This window comes from Mustela nigripes, chromosome 13 (assembly GCF_022355385.1).
Source record: "Mustela nigripes isolate SB6536 chromosome 13, MUSNIG.SB6536, whole genome shotgun sequence".
Lineage (NCBI taxonomy): Eukaryota > Metazoa > Chordata > Mammalia > Carnivora > Mustelidae > Mustela > Mustela nigripes.
The window spans coordinates 99,321,522-99,339,789 of record NC_081569.1 but is presented as its reverse complement, the minus strand read 5'-3'; the positions used below and the strand labels follow the sequence as shown (position 1 = coordinate 99,339,789).

General features: G+C 36.1%; 1 protein-coding gene across 6 annotated transcripts in view; it reads left to right on the top strand.

Moving 5' to 3' along the window:
* TXNDC16 (thioredoxin domain containing 16) overlaps positions 1-17,209 on the top strand; it is a 107,099-nt gene extending 89,890 nt beyond the window's left edge. For 5 of the 6 annotated variants that reach the window (XM_059373207.1, XM_059373205.1, XM_059373204.1 and 2 more), the window contains 2 exons: positions 1,299-1,489; positions 16,930-17,209. In XM_059373207.1, coding sequence (XP_059229190.1) covers positions 1,299-1,489; positions 16,930-17,195 — 457 coding nt within the window. In that variant the 3' untranslated portion in view covers positions 17,196-17,209. The remainder of the gene's footprint in view (positions 1-1,298; positions 1,490-16,929) is intronic. The other variant, XM_059373208.1, reaches the window with a different exon arrangement.
* The last annotated feature ends 1,059 nt before the right edge of the window (positions 17,210-18,268 follow it).

Here is an 18,268-nt window from a genome sequence, read left to right as displayed (position 1 = left end):
GAGCATCTTTTCAGACATAAAGACAATGGCCATCTGTATGTCTTCTTTGGGAAAATGTCTATTTAGATCCTCTGCCCATTTTTTAATTGGATTGTTTGTGTTCTTTGGTGTTACAGGAGTTCCTTAGTTATTTTAGATATAAACCCTTTATCAGATAGATGATTTGCAAATATTTTCTCTCATTCCAAAGGTCACCTTTTCATTTAGTTGATGGTTTCTTTTGCGATGTAGAAGCTTTTTAATTTGATGTGGTCCACTTAAATTTGTTTTTACTTAGGTTTCCTTTTGGTGTCATACAAATTTTAAAAAGCAGTAACTTTTCTGACTTTAAAGGTAATTGATGTCCACTGAAGCAAATACAGAAAAATAAACATTGTGATATTTTGGCATTTTTCTTCAGTTCCTTTTTCTGTACTTTTATATTTTTAAAATGCAACCTATTATGTTACAGATAATTTTTAGTGCATTTGTCTGCAATATTTTCTTTTATGTTTTCTAAATGTATGGCTTGTGTTCCATTTAATGTCTGAACACAGTTCACATAAATACACACTATTTGTTGTTCAAATTCATCAAATGAAAAGAGATTTATTACAAGAATGGGACAATGTACATTTTTTTTTTTTCTGTGAAGAGATCACCAACAGTACAACATACTGCTTAAGACAAAAATTTCCCAGGGCTTTGTAGGTATCTCAGAGTAAAACAGTATTTTCCATGAAAATATTTTTATGTTTTAGGAACATAAAACATTTTGTTCCTGTTTTAGGAAACCTAGGTATCTTAAAAGTTGTGGTTTTTGTGTATGGCCGAACTTTTAAAAAAATATTTTTAATTTGAAATTAACCCCTTTATTTCTGAGGAAAAAGAACTTTATTTGGAGAAGTATTTATTATAAATATCTTACTATTTTATAGTTTGTAACCATTTAATTTTTAAGCTGATAAGTGATCTGATACTTGGCTCAACTTTGGGAGGAATCTATTGATTTTATCAAACCCAAATTGACAAATCTTTGAACTATGACTGGTTTTCATGAAAATAGTCACTGACTACCTTTGTTTTTTCCTCCTAAGAGAAACACAATGCCCATGTTAAAAGAAACTCATTTCTGAGTTTCTATCTGAATCTGATCACTGATAACATAGTTATAGATCTCTTGGATTTTAGGATATCTTTTTATAAAATAAACCTAATGATATGATACTATATTTAAAGTTTAATGTTCTACAGCCTGTTGTTTTCATAATTTTATTATAAAAAGCAATACTAATGGATTCAATTGCTCCCTTTTGCAGACAGAATACTCCTGCAGGACGAGGAATCTTACAGGCATATTTTGACGCTCTGCCTCCCCTTCCTCTTATTGTTGTGGTCAATCTGCATTCAGGTGGCCAAGTATTTGCATTTCCATCAGACCAGGCCATCAAGGAACAAAACCTTTTATTGTGGCTGAAGAAACTAGAAGCAGGACTTGAGAGTCATATCAGTAAGTTTTCTGTTTTAATACACAGAGTTCTCTGTTTTCATAGATTTTTAGACTTGAATTATAGCTAATAATATATGCTAGAATGAGTTGATTGTAATGTTTGTAAGTATCTTAAATATTAATATGTTATAGCATTGTCCATGGACAGTCTTCTTTGTGGTATTTATTACCCCAGAAAATAAGTTCCATTCCATTCCATTTTATTAAATTTAATGATAGTAATAACAAACGTTTATTGAATACTGAACAGGTGTCTAGCACAATGCTAAGTGATTCACTCATTGAATTCTCCTGAGAGTCATAGGAAGTATTGCTACCTGTAGAAGACTTAGGTAACTAGTTCAAAGTTAAATAATTAAGCAGTAAATGAGGAACTTTGGATTCCAAACTGTATCTCTTACTCAGAGCCAAAATTTTGAACCATAAGAAGATAGATCTTGGTCATTTTATGATGCTGGTGTATGATATGTGATAGTCTCTACTTTCCTAAAATATATGTGAATTTATATCTATGGTATAGACGTATATGTTGATTTATGTACAATTGTAGTTAACGGGCCTGTTGCTATAATTTAAATAAGATGTAATGGACTAGATCATTTGTCTATTGAGGAAATGGTATGAAATTTGATGTAATGAAAACCTCCTAAGATACTACCCAAAGATTTTGTTATTGGATATCAGTTGAACTATATTATATTTTGTCATTGTTCTATGATGGAGTCCTGAAATAGGGGATGTGTGTATATAAATATGTATGTATATGTATACAAATACATTTCTTGTGTACAAATTCCAATTCAGTGTTATATTGTTTCTCAGCCAGCTGGCACAGTGTGAATCTACCATTATGTATATTTGTGTATATTTAATCAGATACCTAATTTAAGTGTCAGTCATTGCAGCACACCTGTTCTTCCCAGGTGGTCTGCTTCATTTCTGTTAAGTTAGGCAGTTTTAACTATGTTTAACTTGCCTATGGGTGATATTTTTATAGTCAAATATAACTCACATACCATAAAGTTCATCCTTTTAAAGTGTACAACTCAGTACTTTTGGTATATTCACAAGGTCATGCAACCATTATCACTATTGAATTCCAGAACATTTCATCACCCCAAAAAAGAAACCCCTTACCCATTAGCAGTCACTCTGTCTTCTCCTTCCCTCCACTCCCTGGCAATTACTTTCTGTCTCTGTATTTGCCTCTTCTGGACAATTTATATAAATGGAATCATAGAATATGTGGCCTTTGGATCTGGCTTTTTCCCTTAGTATAAGTTTTCAAGGATCATTGATGTTATTAACATGAATCAATAGTTCATTCCTTTTTATGGATGAATATTTCATTGTATTGGTATACCACATTTATTTAGTCACCAGTTGGGCATTTGAGTTTCACCACTTTTTGGCTATTATGAATAGTGCTGCTGTGACCATTCCTGTACATGTTTTTGTATCTGTCCTTATGCCAGTACCACACTATCTTGCTATGGCTTTTTTTTTTTTTTTTTTTTAAAGATTTTATTTATTTATTTGTCATAGAGAGAGAAGCGAGAGCAAGCACAGGCAGACAGAGTGGCAGGCAGAGGCAGAGGGAGAAGGAGAAGCAGGCTCCCTGCCAAGCAAGGAGCCCGATGTGGGACTCGATCCCAGGACGCTGGGATCATGACCTGAGCCGAAGGCAGCCGCTTAACCAACTGAGCCACCCAGGCGTCCCAACTTGCTATGGCTTTATAGTTGGTTTTAAATTGGGAGATTTGATCCTCCAACTTTGTTCTTTATTTCCAAGATGATTCTGGCTATTCTGGGTGGTCTTAGATGGCCATTATTAGGTTTTAATTTTAATATTTTCCCAGGAAATGTGAAAAATTAAGTAACCATATTGTTTAAGTTATAGTCTGGAAGAAGGTCTTTCTGTGTTATCACTCATCTCTGACTCACTCATTCTGGTCACGTGGTATCGGGGTCCTTTCAGTTGTAGGTTTTGAACTCTTCACTCTGTGTTCACTTCTTTATCTGCATTGCTATTTTATAGACTCAAATGAGGTGTTGTCATTTTGTAGTTATGGTGTGATAATTGAAGGAAAGAGAAAGAGTTTTCCAGACAAACAAAAGTTAAAGAAGCTCATCATCAGTAAGCCAGCCTTGCAAGAAATGTTAAAGGAAATTATTTAAATGGAAAAGAAAAGGCTATAACCAGAAGAAAATTATGAAAGAAAAAAAATCACTGTTAAAAGCAAACAAAGATAGTGGATCAGTCACTTATAACTAGCATGAATATTAAAAGGCAAATGTAGTAACATCGGTCATCTCTAAAATAATTGACACACAGAATAAAAATATGTAAAATATGACACCAGAAACATAAGACTTGGGGTGTGGGGGAAATAGTAAAAATGTAGTGCTTTTAGAATATTTTGAAACTTAAGTGACCATAAACTTAAAATGAACTGCTATATATGTAGTATGTTATATATGAACCTCATGGTAACCACAAACCAAAACTCTATAATAGATACTCAAAAAATAAAGAGAAAGGAATCCAAACATAACGTTAAAGTCATCAAATCACAAGGGAGGAGGACGAGAGAAGGAACAGAGAACTACAAATACAGCCAGAAAACCATTAATAAAATTGCAATAAGTACACACTTATCAATAATTACTTTTTTTTACCTTATTATTTTTAAAGATTTTATTTATTTATTTGTCAGAGAGAGAGAACACAAGCAGGGAAAGTGGCAGGCAGAGGGAGAAGCTGGCTCCCCACCGAGCAAGGAGTCCAATGCGGGACTTGATTCCAGGACCCTGGGATCATGACTTGAGTCTAAAGCAGTTACTTAACCAATGGAGCCACTCAGGTGTCCCTAAAGATTTTATTTTTAAGTAATTTCCACATCCAACATGGGGCTCAAACTCACAACCCCAAGATCAAGAGTCACATGCTCTACTGACTGAGTCAGCTAGGCACCCCTCAATAATTACTTTAAGTGGGCTAAATGCTCCAATCAAAAGATACAGAGTGACTAAATAGATGAAAGAACAAGGCCCAATTATGTGCTTCCTACAAGAGACTCACTTCAGACTTAAAGATACACTTAGATTGAAAGTGAAAGGATGAGAAAAGATATTTCATGCAAATGGAAATGAAAAGAAAGGGTGAATAATATTTATGTCAGGCAATATAAATATTAAAACAGACTATAATGAGGGACAGTGAAGAGCATAACAATAATAAAGGGATCAATCCAACAAGAAGATAAAACAGTTGTAAATATCTAGGTACCCAGTATAGGAGCACCTAATTATATAAAGCAAATATTAACAGACATAAAAGGAGGGGCACCTTGGTGGCTCAGTTGGTTAAGTATTTTCCTTTGGCTCAGGTCATGATCCTGGAGTTCTGGGATCAAGCCTCATGTCTATCTCCCTGCTCAGTGGGAGGATCTGCTTTTCCCTCTGCCCCTCCCCCTCCACTTGTGTTCTATCTCTCACTTTTCCCCTCCCTCATATAAATAAAATCTTAAAAAAAAAAAAAAGACACAAAGGGAGAAATTGACAGTAATACAATACTGATAGGGGACTTTAACACCCCAGTTATGTCAATGGATAGAGAACACCCGAACTGAATATAGGGAAAATAGTGGCTTTGAATGACATACTAGATCAAATGGACTTAACATTATATAGAACATTTCATCCAAAAACAGCAGAGTACACATTCTTTACAAGTACACATGAAACATTCTATGGGGTAGATCACAGGTTAGGCCACAAAACAAGTCTCAATAAATTCAAAGAGACTGAAATCATATCATGCATTTTCCCTCCACCACAATGGTATGGGACTAGAAATTAATTAGAAGAAGAAAAAGGGGGCGCCTGGGTGGCTCAGTGGGTTAAGCCGCTGCCTTCGGCTCAGGTCATGATCTCAGGGTCCTGGGATCGAGGCCTGCATCGGGCTCTCTGCTCAGCAGGGAGCCTGCTTCCCTCTCTCTCTGCCTGCCTATCCATCTACTTGTGATTTCTCTCTGTCAAATAAATAAGTAAAATCTTTAAAAAAAAAAAAAAAGAAGAAGAAGAAAAAGGCTGGAGAAAAAACCCCATAAACACACAGAAGTTAAACAGCGAGTCATTAAACAACCAATGGGTAAATAAATCAAAGAGGAGATTAAAAAAAAAAAACCTATAGGCAAATGAAAATGGAAACACATAAGTTCAAAATCTTTGGGGAGGCAGGCTGCAAAAACATTTCTAAGAGGGCAGGCTATAGCAATATAGGCCTCCATCAAGAAACAAGAAAAATCTCAAACAATCCAACCTTATACCTAAGAGAACTAGAAAAAGAACAAAGCCCAGAGTTGTAGAAGGAAGGACATAATAAAGATTAGAATGGAAATAAATGATTGGAAACTAAAAAAAGAGAAAAGATCAATGAAACTAAGATTTGGTTCTTTAAAAAGACAAAATTGATAGACCTTTATCCAGACTCAATTGGGAAAGAGGACTCAAATATACTCAGAAGTGAAAGGGAAGTTATAACCAACATCCCAGAAGTACAAAGGATTGTAAGAGACTACCATGAAAAATTATATGATAAAAAATTGTACAACCTAGAAGAAATGGATACATTCCTAGAAATTTCCAAACTTGCAAAACTATCAGGAAAAAATAGAAAATGTGAATAAATCAATTACTCCTACCAAAAATGAATCAATAATCAAAAAACTTCTAACAAGCAAAAGTCCTAGACCAGAAGGCTTCACAGGTGAATCCCATTCTACCAAACATTTATTTATTTATTTAAAAAATTTTTTAGAAGATTTTACTTATTTATTTGACAGATAGATCACAAGTAGGCAGAGAGGCAGACAGAGAGAGATGGGGAAGCAGGCTCCCTGCTGAGCAGAGAGCCTGATGTGGGGCTCAATCCCAGGACCCTAAGATCATGACCTGAGCTGAAGGCAGCGGCTTAACCCACTGAGCCACCCAAGTGCCCCTCTACCAAACATTTAAAGAAGAAGTAATACGTATCCTTTTCAAACTATTCCAAAAAGTACGAGAGGAAAGAATTCTTCCACATTTATTCTACAAGGCCAGCATTACCCTGATACCCAAACTAGGCAAAGATACTACCAAAGAAGAAGGTGGGGGAGGGGAAGGAAGGGAGGAGGAGAAGGAAGAGAGAAAGAGGAGGAGGGAGGAAGGAGAAGAAGAAATTACAGACCACTATCCCTGATGAACATAGATGCAAAGATGTTTTTTTTGGTTTTTTTTTAGATTTATTTTTATATTAGAGAAAGAGCATTGGGGGAGGGGCAGAGGAGAAGAAGAGAGTCCCAAGTAGACTCTGTGCTGAGCATGGAGCCAGATGTATGGCTTGATCTCAAGACCCTGAGATTATAACCTGAGCTGAAACCAAGAGTTGAATATTTAACTGACTATGTCACCCAGATGCCCCTAGATGCAAAAATTTATAACAAAGTATTAGCAAATTGAATTAAAAAATATGTTGAAAAGTCATTTAGTGTGATTAAGTGGAAAATATTTCAGGGATGCAAAAATGGTTCAGTATCTGCAAATCAATCATCATGTTACACATTAACAAATTTAAAGATAAAAATTATACAATCATCTCAATGCAGAAAAAGCATTTGGCAAAATTCAATATCCATTCATAATAAGAATGCTCAAGAAAATGAGTATAGAGGGAGTATACCTCAATATAATAAAAGCCATAAACAACAAACCCACAGCTAACATCATACTCAATGAAGAAAAATTGAAAGCTTTTCCTTTAAGATGAGGAAAAAGACAAAGATGTCTACTCCTATTCAGCATAGTAGTGGAAATTCTAGACATAGTAATCAGACAAGAAAAAGAAATAAAAGGTATCTAAATTACTAAGAAGTAAAACTGTCACTATTTGCAGATGACCTGATACTATATATACAAAATTCTAAAAACTCCACTAAAAAACTATTAGAGCCAAAAGACTATTAGGACTGATAAATGAATTCAGTAAAGTTGCATGATGCAAAGTTAATATTCAGAAATCTGTTGTGTTTCTATACACTAATTGTGAACTAGTGGAAAGAGGAATTAAGCAAACAGTTCAGGTACATCTGTATCAAAAAGAATAAAATACCTAGGAAAATATTTAACCAAGGAGGTAAAAGACCTATACTCTGAAGACAAACAAAAAGATATTCCATGCTCATGAATTAGAAGAATATTATTAATCTGTCCATGCTGCTGAAAGAAATCTACAGATTTAATGCAGTCCTTATTAGAATACCAAGGATATCTTCTCAGAACTAGAACAAATAATCCTAAAATTTGTATGAAATAACAAAGGACTGCCAAAGCAATCTTGAGAAAGAACAACAAAGTTGGAGGTATCACAATCCTAGTTTTTGAACAGTATTACAAAGCTATATTAATCAAAATGGAATGGTACTGGTACAAAAATAGACACATGGATCAATGGAACTAAAGAGAGGGCCTACAAATAAACCCACACTTATAAGGTTAATTAATCTTTAGCAAATGAGGCCAGAATATACAGTGGGAAAAGACAGTTTCTTTAATAAAAGGTGTTGGGAAAACTGGTCTGCTACATGGCAAAGAGTGAAGCTGCATCGCTTTCTTATACCATACACAAAAACAAATTCAAAATGGATTAGAGTCCTAAAGGTAAGAACCGAAATTATAAAACTCTTAGAACATGGGCAATAAACTCTTGGAGATCATCAGCCTTAGCAATATTTTTTTGAATGGTCCTGAGTTAAGGGAAACAAATAAAAACACAGTTGAGACTGTATCAACCTAAAAAGCTTTTGCACAGCAAAGGAAACCATCAACAAAATGAAAAGACAACCTACTTAATGGGGAAGATATTTGCAAATGATATATCCAGTAAGGGGCTTATATCTAAAATGTATAAAGAATGCATATACCTCAACATCAAGAAAACAAATAGTCCTATTTAAAACTGGGCAAAGGACCTAAGTAGACATTTTTCCAAAGAAGACATACAGATGGCCAAGAGACACATTGCATGGATCACTGGGTGTGGGGCATAAACATTGAATTTTGGAACACTGAAAAAAAATTAAAAAATAAATTTAAAAAAAAGATGTTCAACATCCCTCATCATCAGGGAAATGCAAATCAAAACACCATGAAGTATCATCTCATACTAATCAGAATGGCTAATATCAAAAAGACAAGAAATATTAAGTATTGGCAAGGATGTGGAGAAAAGAGAAAACCCTTGTGGACTGTTGGTGGGAATGTAAATTGGTACAGCTACTATGAAAAACAGTATGGTATTTCCTCAAGAGATTAAAAATAGAAATACCATGTGACTTAGTAATCCCACTTCTGAGTATTTACACAAGAAACTGAAAACACTAATTTGAAAAGATACATGAACCCCTATGTTTACTGTAGCATTATTTACAAGAACAAAGGTATGGACGCAACACAAGTGTCCTTTGATAGATGAATGGAAAAAGAAGGTGTGATATTTATACTAAAAATGGGGTATTGCTCGGCCATAAAAAAGAATGAAATCTAGCCATTCATGACAGCATAGATGGATGTAGAGAGTATTAGGCCAAGTGAAATAAGACAGAACACAAATACTATGTGATATTACCTATACATGGAATCTAAAAAACAAATGAACAAAACAGAAACAGACACAGGTTTTCAGAGGGGTGGGCAGTGTGGGAGGGATGGACAAAATAGGTAAAGGGGAGTAAGAGGTACAAATTTCAATTATAAGTCATGGGGATGAAAAGTACATCCTAGGGAATACAGTTAATATTCTGTTTTTGTATGGTGACAGATAGTAACTAGATAATGGTGATAATTTCGTAATGTATATGAATGTCAAATCATTCTATTGTATACTTGAAGCTAATATTGTGTGTCAACAGTACTTCAGTTAAAAAAATAAAAATAATAAAAAAGGTGGTGATGTTCAAAGGTACAAAAACCTGACCTTATAATGCAATCCCCTTGATTATTAATGGTGTGGCTCTAGGCAAGTCTTTGTTTCCTCCTCTGCAACTATGAAGTGAGATTAATAGTTCCTCCTCTATGTCACATACATAAATTTTTTAAAAGATTTTTAAAGTTTATTTATCTGAAAGAGAGAGAGAGAGAATGAGCACAAGCAAGGGGGAGGGGGAGGGGAGGAGGAGAAGGAGACTCCTGCTGAGTAGGGAGCCCGACATGGGGATTGATCCCAGGACCCTGAGATCGTGACCTGAGCCAAAGGCATACACTTAGCCGACTGAGCCACCCAGGTGCCTCTCACATACTTATTTTAAAAATCAAGTAAAATTATGTATGTAAAGGTACTTTGTAATGTGTGAAATCTGAAGTATTATTGTTAGTTTTATGGAGATCTATCCTACAGGGAGCATCTATAGGGCTTTGATTCTTCAACTCAAATCATTACCAAGAGGAAAGAACCAGAATTATTATTATTTTTAGTTTCCTGGGAGACTAGCATGTGTAATTTTGTTAATGCCTTTGCTAACTCACCTTTTGAGGGGTTTCCATCATTTCTTTGTATCAGTGTTCTATTCTTAAATTATTCCTATAGCCTCTGCAGCAGGAAAGAAGCAAACTGAGCAGTACTTCTGTGTATCTGGTCCTGTCTTCTGTGCCAACAAGACCCAATCTTACCACACTTTGAGAGACAGATTGGAGATTGGGGTGTTGTAGCTACTCCCAGAAAAGCCTGAATCTGTAATGTGGTGCCATGTGTGTCTTGCTGCACATCTTAAGTTATATGAAATTGTGACCACTGGCTATTCTTATTCAGGATTTCAATTTAACCTTCAAGCTCTATGTTCTAGGTCTTGATTTTCTCATTTATAAAATTGGGATGAAAATTATACTTACTGCATGGGGTTGTAAAGATTAAAACAATAATGTCTAGTACAAAGTGAAGGATCAATAAATATTACTGTTGTCATTATCATTACAAAGCGTTTATTATTCATACATGATGAGAGTACATTTTTATTTGCCATGGCAAACATCCAGGACCTCTACATAGTTTTCTTAGCAAATAATTAACAGAATTGAGATGCCTACTTTCAGGCATTTTGCCATCATGCCAGACTACTAGGCTGCAGTGTTTACCTTAAAAAATAAATAACCTAAATATTTATTATGTTTTAAGTTGGACTTTCCTTAAAGATACTTTAATATCCTGGTGCCTGGGTGGCTTAGTTGGTTAAGCATCTGCCTTCAGCTCAGGTCATGATCTCAGGATCATGGCTCAGGGTGGAGTCTTCTGCTTCCTCTCCCCCTGTGCCTCCCTCAGTTCATACACACTCTCTCTCGCTGTCTCTGTCTCTCAAATAAATAAAATCTTTTTTAAAAAAAGATACTTTATCTGCATCTTGCAAACTACAGTTATTCATACTCTTACTTATTCCTTATGTTCAAGAAAATATTTTAGCTATTGGTCACTTTTGAATCTGCTAACCTGGCAATGGTCATTTTAAATATCAACTACAGGTGTAGCTTAAATTTAATACCTTCCTGATGTACCATGTTCTAGAATTTCATATAATTGAGTCTACATGAGGAAATTATATAGAGTATATATAAACTGTATGTTATTTATGCAGATTTTTGTTGGAGCTCTTAATTTGCCTCCAGAAATCAGAATCTATATGAATTTCCCAAGCCTTTAAAGGTATTTATTTGATTTATGAGAGATACTCAAGTTTGTGTTTTATCAACATTTATTATTATTTTTTTCATGTAATTGTGCAGAGGTTCTTTCACTGGAATTTATCTTTTAACGGTTTACTTTGCACATTTCCTTCTCAAAATAGCATTTTATATGGGTACCTAAATTCTAAAATGTTTTTGTAAATAGAGAAGAGTTGGCTAATTTACTTATATATATTATCAGATTAAATCAGTTTTCCTCTTCCAATGACTAGTTTTAAAATAATGTTCAGATTCACTACTGTGAAGCCCATCTAAGACACTAATTGCTGTCTGTTTATCATACAGTTGATTCTGTAGCAATTTTTAATTATTCCTTATCTATAGTTACTTTTACAAAATGAGCTTGTTTTCATAAAGTATATGCAAAGGGTAATCAAAAGGTTCAAAAACATCTATCATTGGATACTTGGGTTGCACCCATATCTTCACTATTGTAAATCATGCAATAAACAGGGTTACATATATATTTTCAAGTTAGTCTTTTTGTTTTCTTTTGGTAAATACTAGTAGCAGAATTATTGAATCATATGGTATTTCTATTTTTAATTTTTTGAGGAACTTCCATACTGTTTCCCACATTGGCTATACCAGTTTACATTCCCACCTATAGTACACAAGGGCTCCTTTTACTGTACATCCTTACCAATGTGGATGGACCTAAGGGTATTATGCTAAGTGAAATAAGTCAGACTGAGAAAGAAAAATACCATATGATTCCACTAATATGTGGAATCAAAAAGCAAACAAACAAAAATAAACAAAAAGAATCAGACCTGTAACTATAGACAACAAACTGAAGATTGCTGGAAGGAAGGGGTGGGAGATGGGAAAAACAGATGAAGGGGAGTGGGAGACACAGGCTTCTAGTTATGGAATGAATAAGTCATTGGGATGAAAGGTGTAGCATAGGGAATATAGTTGATACAATATAAAATATAAACTTATAGAGTTGTGTGGTGACAGATGGTAACTACTCTTGTGGTGAGCATAGCACAACATATAAACTTTTTGAAGCACTATGCTACACACCTGAAAGTAGTAGAACACTATGTGTCAACTATACTCAATTTTAAGAAAAAAGTTTCAAAAACAAAGTGCTTTAAAAAAATGTAAAGAAGGGGGCGCCTGGGTGGCTCAGCCTCTGCCTTCAGCTCAGGTCATGATCCCAGTGTCCTGGGATCGAGCCCCATATCGGGCTCTCTGCCCAGTGGGGAGCCTGCTTCCCTTCCTCTCTCTGCCTGCCTCTTTGTCTACTTGTGATCTGTCAAATAAATTAAAAAAAAAAAAAGAGTAAAGAAGGGGTGCCTGCCTCTGCCTCCAACTCAGGTCATGATCTCAGGGTCCTGGGATCGAGCCCCGCATCGGGCTCTTTACTTGGCGGGGAGCCTGCTTCCCTCCCTCTCTGCCTGCCTCTCTGCCTACTGGTGATCTCTCTCTCTGTCAAATAAATAAATAAAATTTAAAAAAAAATAAAAAGAAATAGACATTTAAAAAAATGTAAAGAAATACTTGTCTAAATAAGCGTGTATGTTCCAAAACTTTTTTCTGGAATGATTCATAAGAAATAGTTCCAGGCGAGTTTCTGGGGAAGACAACAGAGTAAGAAAAAGCTCAGCCCATCCCATGGATACAACTAGATAACACACACCTATGTCAGTGTAAAAACCCGAAAACAACCTAAAGACTGGTGGAACAGACTCTCCAAAGCTGAATGAAGGGGCTACTCTGAAGAAGGTATAAAGGGTGGACACATGGTTGGGAGCTCAGCAACTTTCAGGACTGTCTCAAAAAGGAGGGACCCTGTGGGCACACAGGAGAGAGAAACGGACCCTCACACCAAGCACGAAAGGCATGGGGGAACCTGCATGAGGAAGATGAATCCACACAGCATTTGACTTTGAAAACCAGAGGGGCCTAATTTCATAAGTTCTTAAAATCAGTGGTGCTTAATGCCTAGAGCTTAAAAAGTCAACAGACTGGGCCCTTGGAGAACCTGGAGGGCAGATTCCCCTACCCTTAAAGAGATAGCACAACAAAGAGCCCAACAGAGATACAGCATAGAAGCAAAGTAAAAACGCTTGGGGTGTATCAGGATATTTATTTACTAACCTCAAAGTGTGTGCCGGAGTGGCAGGAATCTATAGGAGACTTCTCTGGGAAGAGAGGAGCTGGCAGGCACCATTTCTTTCCCCTTCCCCTCAGCATAGATACATGGATACCTGGGGGACCCAGCTCAGTGACAACACTCTCCACCTAACTTGCCTACCTCCCTGTGTTCTCCTGTGGACATAACCTTCCAATCCACCCTTGGCTAGAGCCTATCTAAAGTGGTGCCACAAGCAGTGTACAAGTAGCCACAACAGGGGCCAGTACCATTCCAAGGTAACTCCTGCTCTGGGGAGAGGGGTAGACAGCCACACACTAGTCCAGCTTCAGCCCCAGCAGTAGGATAGGGGCAGATACCCAACCTGGCTGCAGACCCTGCCCAGAACAGAAGCTTCTCAGGGGACAACACAGGGAAAGTGCCCCATGCTACCTTATCTCTGGCAAACACCTGGTCCTACTCAAGCCCACTGTGACCCCAGACTGTCTCACTAACAACACAGAGATTAATCCCTGTCCACCACAGGCAAAGAGCCATAGCAGATGACTGGCCTGAGGCAAAAGCAGCTTAACTACAGTAGTAGGACACTCACAACACAATAGGAGATATCCATGAAGTGTCAGTGAGCCAACCAAGAAATCAAAGAGAAAATAAAAAAATAGAGATGAGGAAAATGAAAACTAAGAGTGCAAGATCTTTGGGGTATAACAAAAGTTGTTCTGAAAGGGAAGCTTATAGCAATACAGGCCTACCTCAAAAAACAAGAAAAATTTCAAATAACCTAACCTTACACCTAAAAGAGGCAGAAAAGAACTAACAAAACCTGAAACCAGTAGAAAGAAGGAAATAATAAAGATCAGAGCAGATATAAAGGAAATAGAAACTAAAAAAAACACAATAGATCAGTGAAACTAGGAGCTGGTTCTTGGAAAAGATAACAGAATTGATAGACCTTTTAGCCAGATCATGAAAAAGAGAGGACTCAAAATTAGAAGTTGTAGAGGAGAAGTAACAACTGACAGCACAGAAATATAAAGGATTATAAGAGAATATTATGGTAAATTCTATGTCAACAAATTGGACAACCTAAAAGAAGTGGTTAAACCCTTGAAGACTCCACCAAAAAATGACTAGAACTGATAATGAATGCCTTAAGGTTGCAGGATACAGTCAATAAACATCTGTTGCATTTCTGTACACTAACAATGAAGTAGCAGAAAGAGAAGAAAACAGTCCCATCTAAAATTGCACCCAAAATAATAAAATATCTAGGAGTAAACTTAACCAAGGAGGCAAAAGACCTGTGCTGTGAAAACTATAAAATGATGAAACAAAGACAACATAAATGTTAAGTTATGCCATGCTCATGGGTTGGAAGAATCAATATTGTTAAAATATCCATACTACTCAAGGCAATCAACAGATTTTAACGCAATCCCTATCGCAGTACCAACAAAATTTTTCACAGAAGTAGAACAAGCACTTGTGTACTTTGTTTGGAACCAGAAAAGACCCTGAATAGCAAAATAATCTTGTGCAAGAAGAACAAAACAAGAACAATCCCGGATTTCAAGATATACAACAAAGCTGTGGTAATCACAACAGTATGGTAATGACACAAAAATAGGCACATAGATCAATGGAGAATAGAGAGCCCAGAAATAAACCCATGATTATATGGTCAATTAATCTTTGACAAAGGAAGTGAGAATATGCAGTGGGAAAAAGACAGCCTATTTAGCAAATGTATAGGACAGCTATATACAAACCACTTTCTTACACCTTAAAATGGATTAAGGACATAAATGTGAGACCTGAACCATAAAATCCTAGAAGTACAGGCAGTAATTTCTTTGGCATTGGCCATAGCAACATTTTTCTAATACATCTCCTGAGGCAAGAGAAATAAAAGCAAAATTAAACTATTAGAACCCAGCAAAATAAAGGACTTCTGCACAGCAAAGGAAACAATCAACAAAACGAGAAGAAAACCTACTGAATGAGAAAAAGATATTTGCAAATGATGTATTTGATAAAGGGTTAGTATCCAAAATATATAAAGAACTTAACACTCCCAAAATAATTAATCCAGTTAAAAAGGGGCAGAAGATATGAATAGACAATTCTCCAAAGAAGACATCCATATGGTTAATAAGAAATGTGAAAAGACGCTCAGTATCACTCATCCTCGGGGAAATGCAGATCAAAACCACAATGAGATATCACCTTACACCTGTCAGATTGGCTAAAATCAAAAATACAGGAGATAGCAAGTATTGACAAGGATGTGGAGAATAAGGACCCCTTGTCCACTGTTGGTAGTACTGCAAGCTGGTGCAGCTCCTGTGGAAAACAGCATGGAGGTTCCTCAAAAAATTAAAAGAATTACCATATGGTCCAGTCAGTAATACCACTACTGAGTATTTACCCAAGGAATATGGAAACAGTATCTAATTCAAAAAAGATCTATGCATTCCTATCTTTATTGCAGCATTAGTAACAATTGCCGTATTATGGAAGCAGACTGTCCATTGATAGCTAAGTGAATAAGGAAGATCTGTGTGTACACACAAACCCACAGGAATATTACCCAGCCATAAAAAGGAATGAAATCTCGTCATTTACAACAACATGGATGGGTCTAGAGGGTATAATGCTAAGTGAAATAAGTCAGTCAGAGAAAGACAAATACCCATATGATTTCACTTATATGTGGAATTTAAGAAACAAAACGAACAAATTTAAAAAGACAAACCGAAAAACAGACTCTCAACTCTGGAGAACGAACTGATGTTTATCAAAGACGAGGTGGGTGGGTGAAATAAGTGAAGGGGATTAAAAGTACACTTATTGTGATGAGTACTGAGTAATGTATTGTACTAATGAATCACTATGTTACACACTTGCAGCCAATATAACACTATGTTAACTCTGCTAGAGTTAAAAAAAAAAACAATTCTTTGGGATAAATTTGGGTAGGGTAAAAAGCAGGAGGCCTTTTCATTTTAATTTGTATCTGTATGTAATCTCATTACCATATTGCTATTTTTTTTTAAAACCTCAACAAGGGTTAACTAGTTGGGAGATTTTGGATTTGGACCTTTTTTTTTTCTCTATAAATACTAATGTTTAGGGACACCTGGATGACTCAGTTGGTTAGGTGTCTGCCTTTGGCTTAGGTCATGATCCTTGAGTCCCAGGATTGAGCCCCACGTCTGGCTCCCTGCTCAGCAGGGAGTCTACTTCTCCCTCTGCAGCTCAACCTGCTTGTGCATGCTCGGTTTCTCAAATAAAATCTTTTTAAAAAAGCAAATGTTTTTTTTTTAAAACCCTTTATTTAGAATAGCTTGCAAATATATAAAAAAGTGAAAATGGCTAGTAATGATAAATGTATCAAGTTTCTTAGACAATGACCATAAAAAAATCTGGTTTCATTTAGATAAGTAAGACTGATAAAACCTTTACTCCTACAAATATATTTTTCAAAATAAAATATTTTCTAGTGTATTTATATGATGATTTTATAGCTGTTCATTATTAACCTTTGACTGTATCTTCCTTGCAGCAGTTTTACCTGCTCAGGAATGGAAACCTCCTCTTCCTGCTTATGATTTTCTAAGTATGATGGATGCTGCAGCATCTCACCATCCCACAAGGAAAGATCCTGAGTGTACAAAAGAAACAGATGCATCGGAGAAGGACAAAAAACAGGAAGACAAATCAGCAATCAGAAAAGAACCAATTGAAACACTGAGAATAAAGCATTGGAATAGAAGTAATTGGTTTAAAGAAGGAGGAAAATCATTTACGCATGATAATAAAGAGTTATGAGCTGGTTTCCTAGGGCTGTGGAGAGCTTTACATAGTCTTTTTAGTTTATTTGATAGACTGAAGAATTTATTAAAAAATAACACTAAATCATTTCAGGTTTCTAGACCAGTTTTGTCCAATGAAAATATGTGAGCCATAGATGTTACTTAGAATTTTCTAGTAGCACATTTTAGAAAAAAGTAAAAATGCACAGGTGAAATTCTTAATATTTCATCCAGTAAGTATGCTAAAATAGCTCGGTTAACATCAAAATTATAATATTTTACATTCTTTATTTTCTGGCAAGTCTTCAAAATGCAGTGGGTATTTTATCCTTCCTGTACATTTCACTTCAGAGCAGCCACATGGGCCAGTGACTGCTGTGACTAGTGACTAGTATACTTAATTTAACTTAGTTCTAGCCATGAATTAGAATAAGAATGCAACTCTGTTTTAATCACAGTTGGCTCCACAACGGTATCACACATCTGGAAATTGTATTTGTTCTGTTGTAGATGTGATGTTAAAACCAGTGTTTTTAAACCAGGGAGCAGTTTTGCCCCCCCAGGGGACATTTGGCAATGTCAAGAGACATTTTTGCTTGTAATGACTAGGGGTGTTACTGGCATCTCGTGGGTAGAGGCCAGGAATGCTGCTAAACACCCTGTCATGCTTTGGACAGCCCCTCACAACAAAGAACTGTGCTGCCCAAATGTCAGTAGTACCATGGTTGGGTAACCCTGTGTTAAACTAGCCTGTGGGAGAATGTTCTTGTTCTGCTCAGTTATGTCTGAAAAATCTTGAATGTTAGAGATAAATATTGTCTGGACACAACCATATCTTTTTTTAAAAGATTTTATTTATTTATTTGACAGAGAGAGATCACAAGTAGGCAGAGCAGCAGGCAGAGAGAGAGGGAGAGGGTAAAGCAGGCTCCCCGCTGAGCAGAAAGCCCAATGTGGGGCTCAATCCCAGGACCCTGAGATCACGACCTGAGCTGAAGGCAGACACTTAACCCACTGAGCCACCCAGGCACCCCTGGACACAACCATATCTTATAAATTCATTTTTATAGTATTTTTGAAAAGTGATGA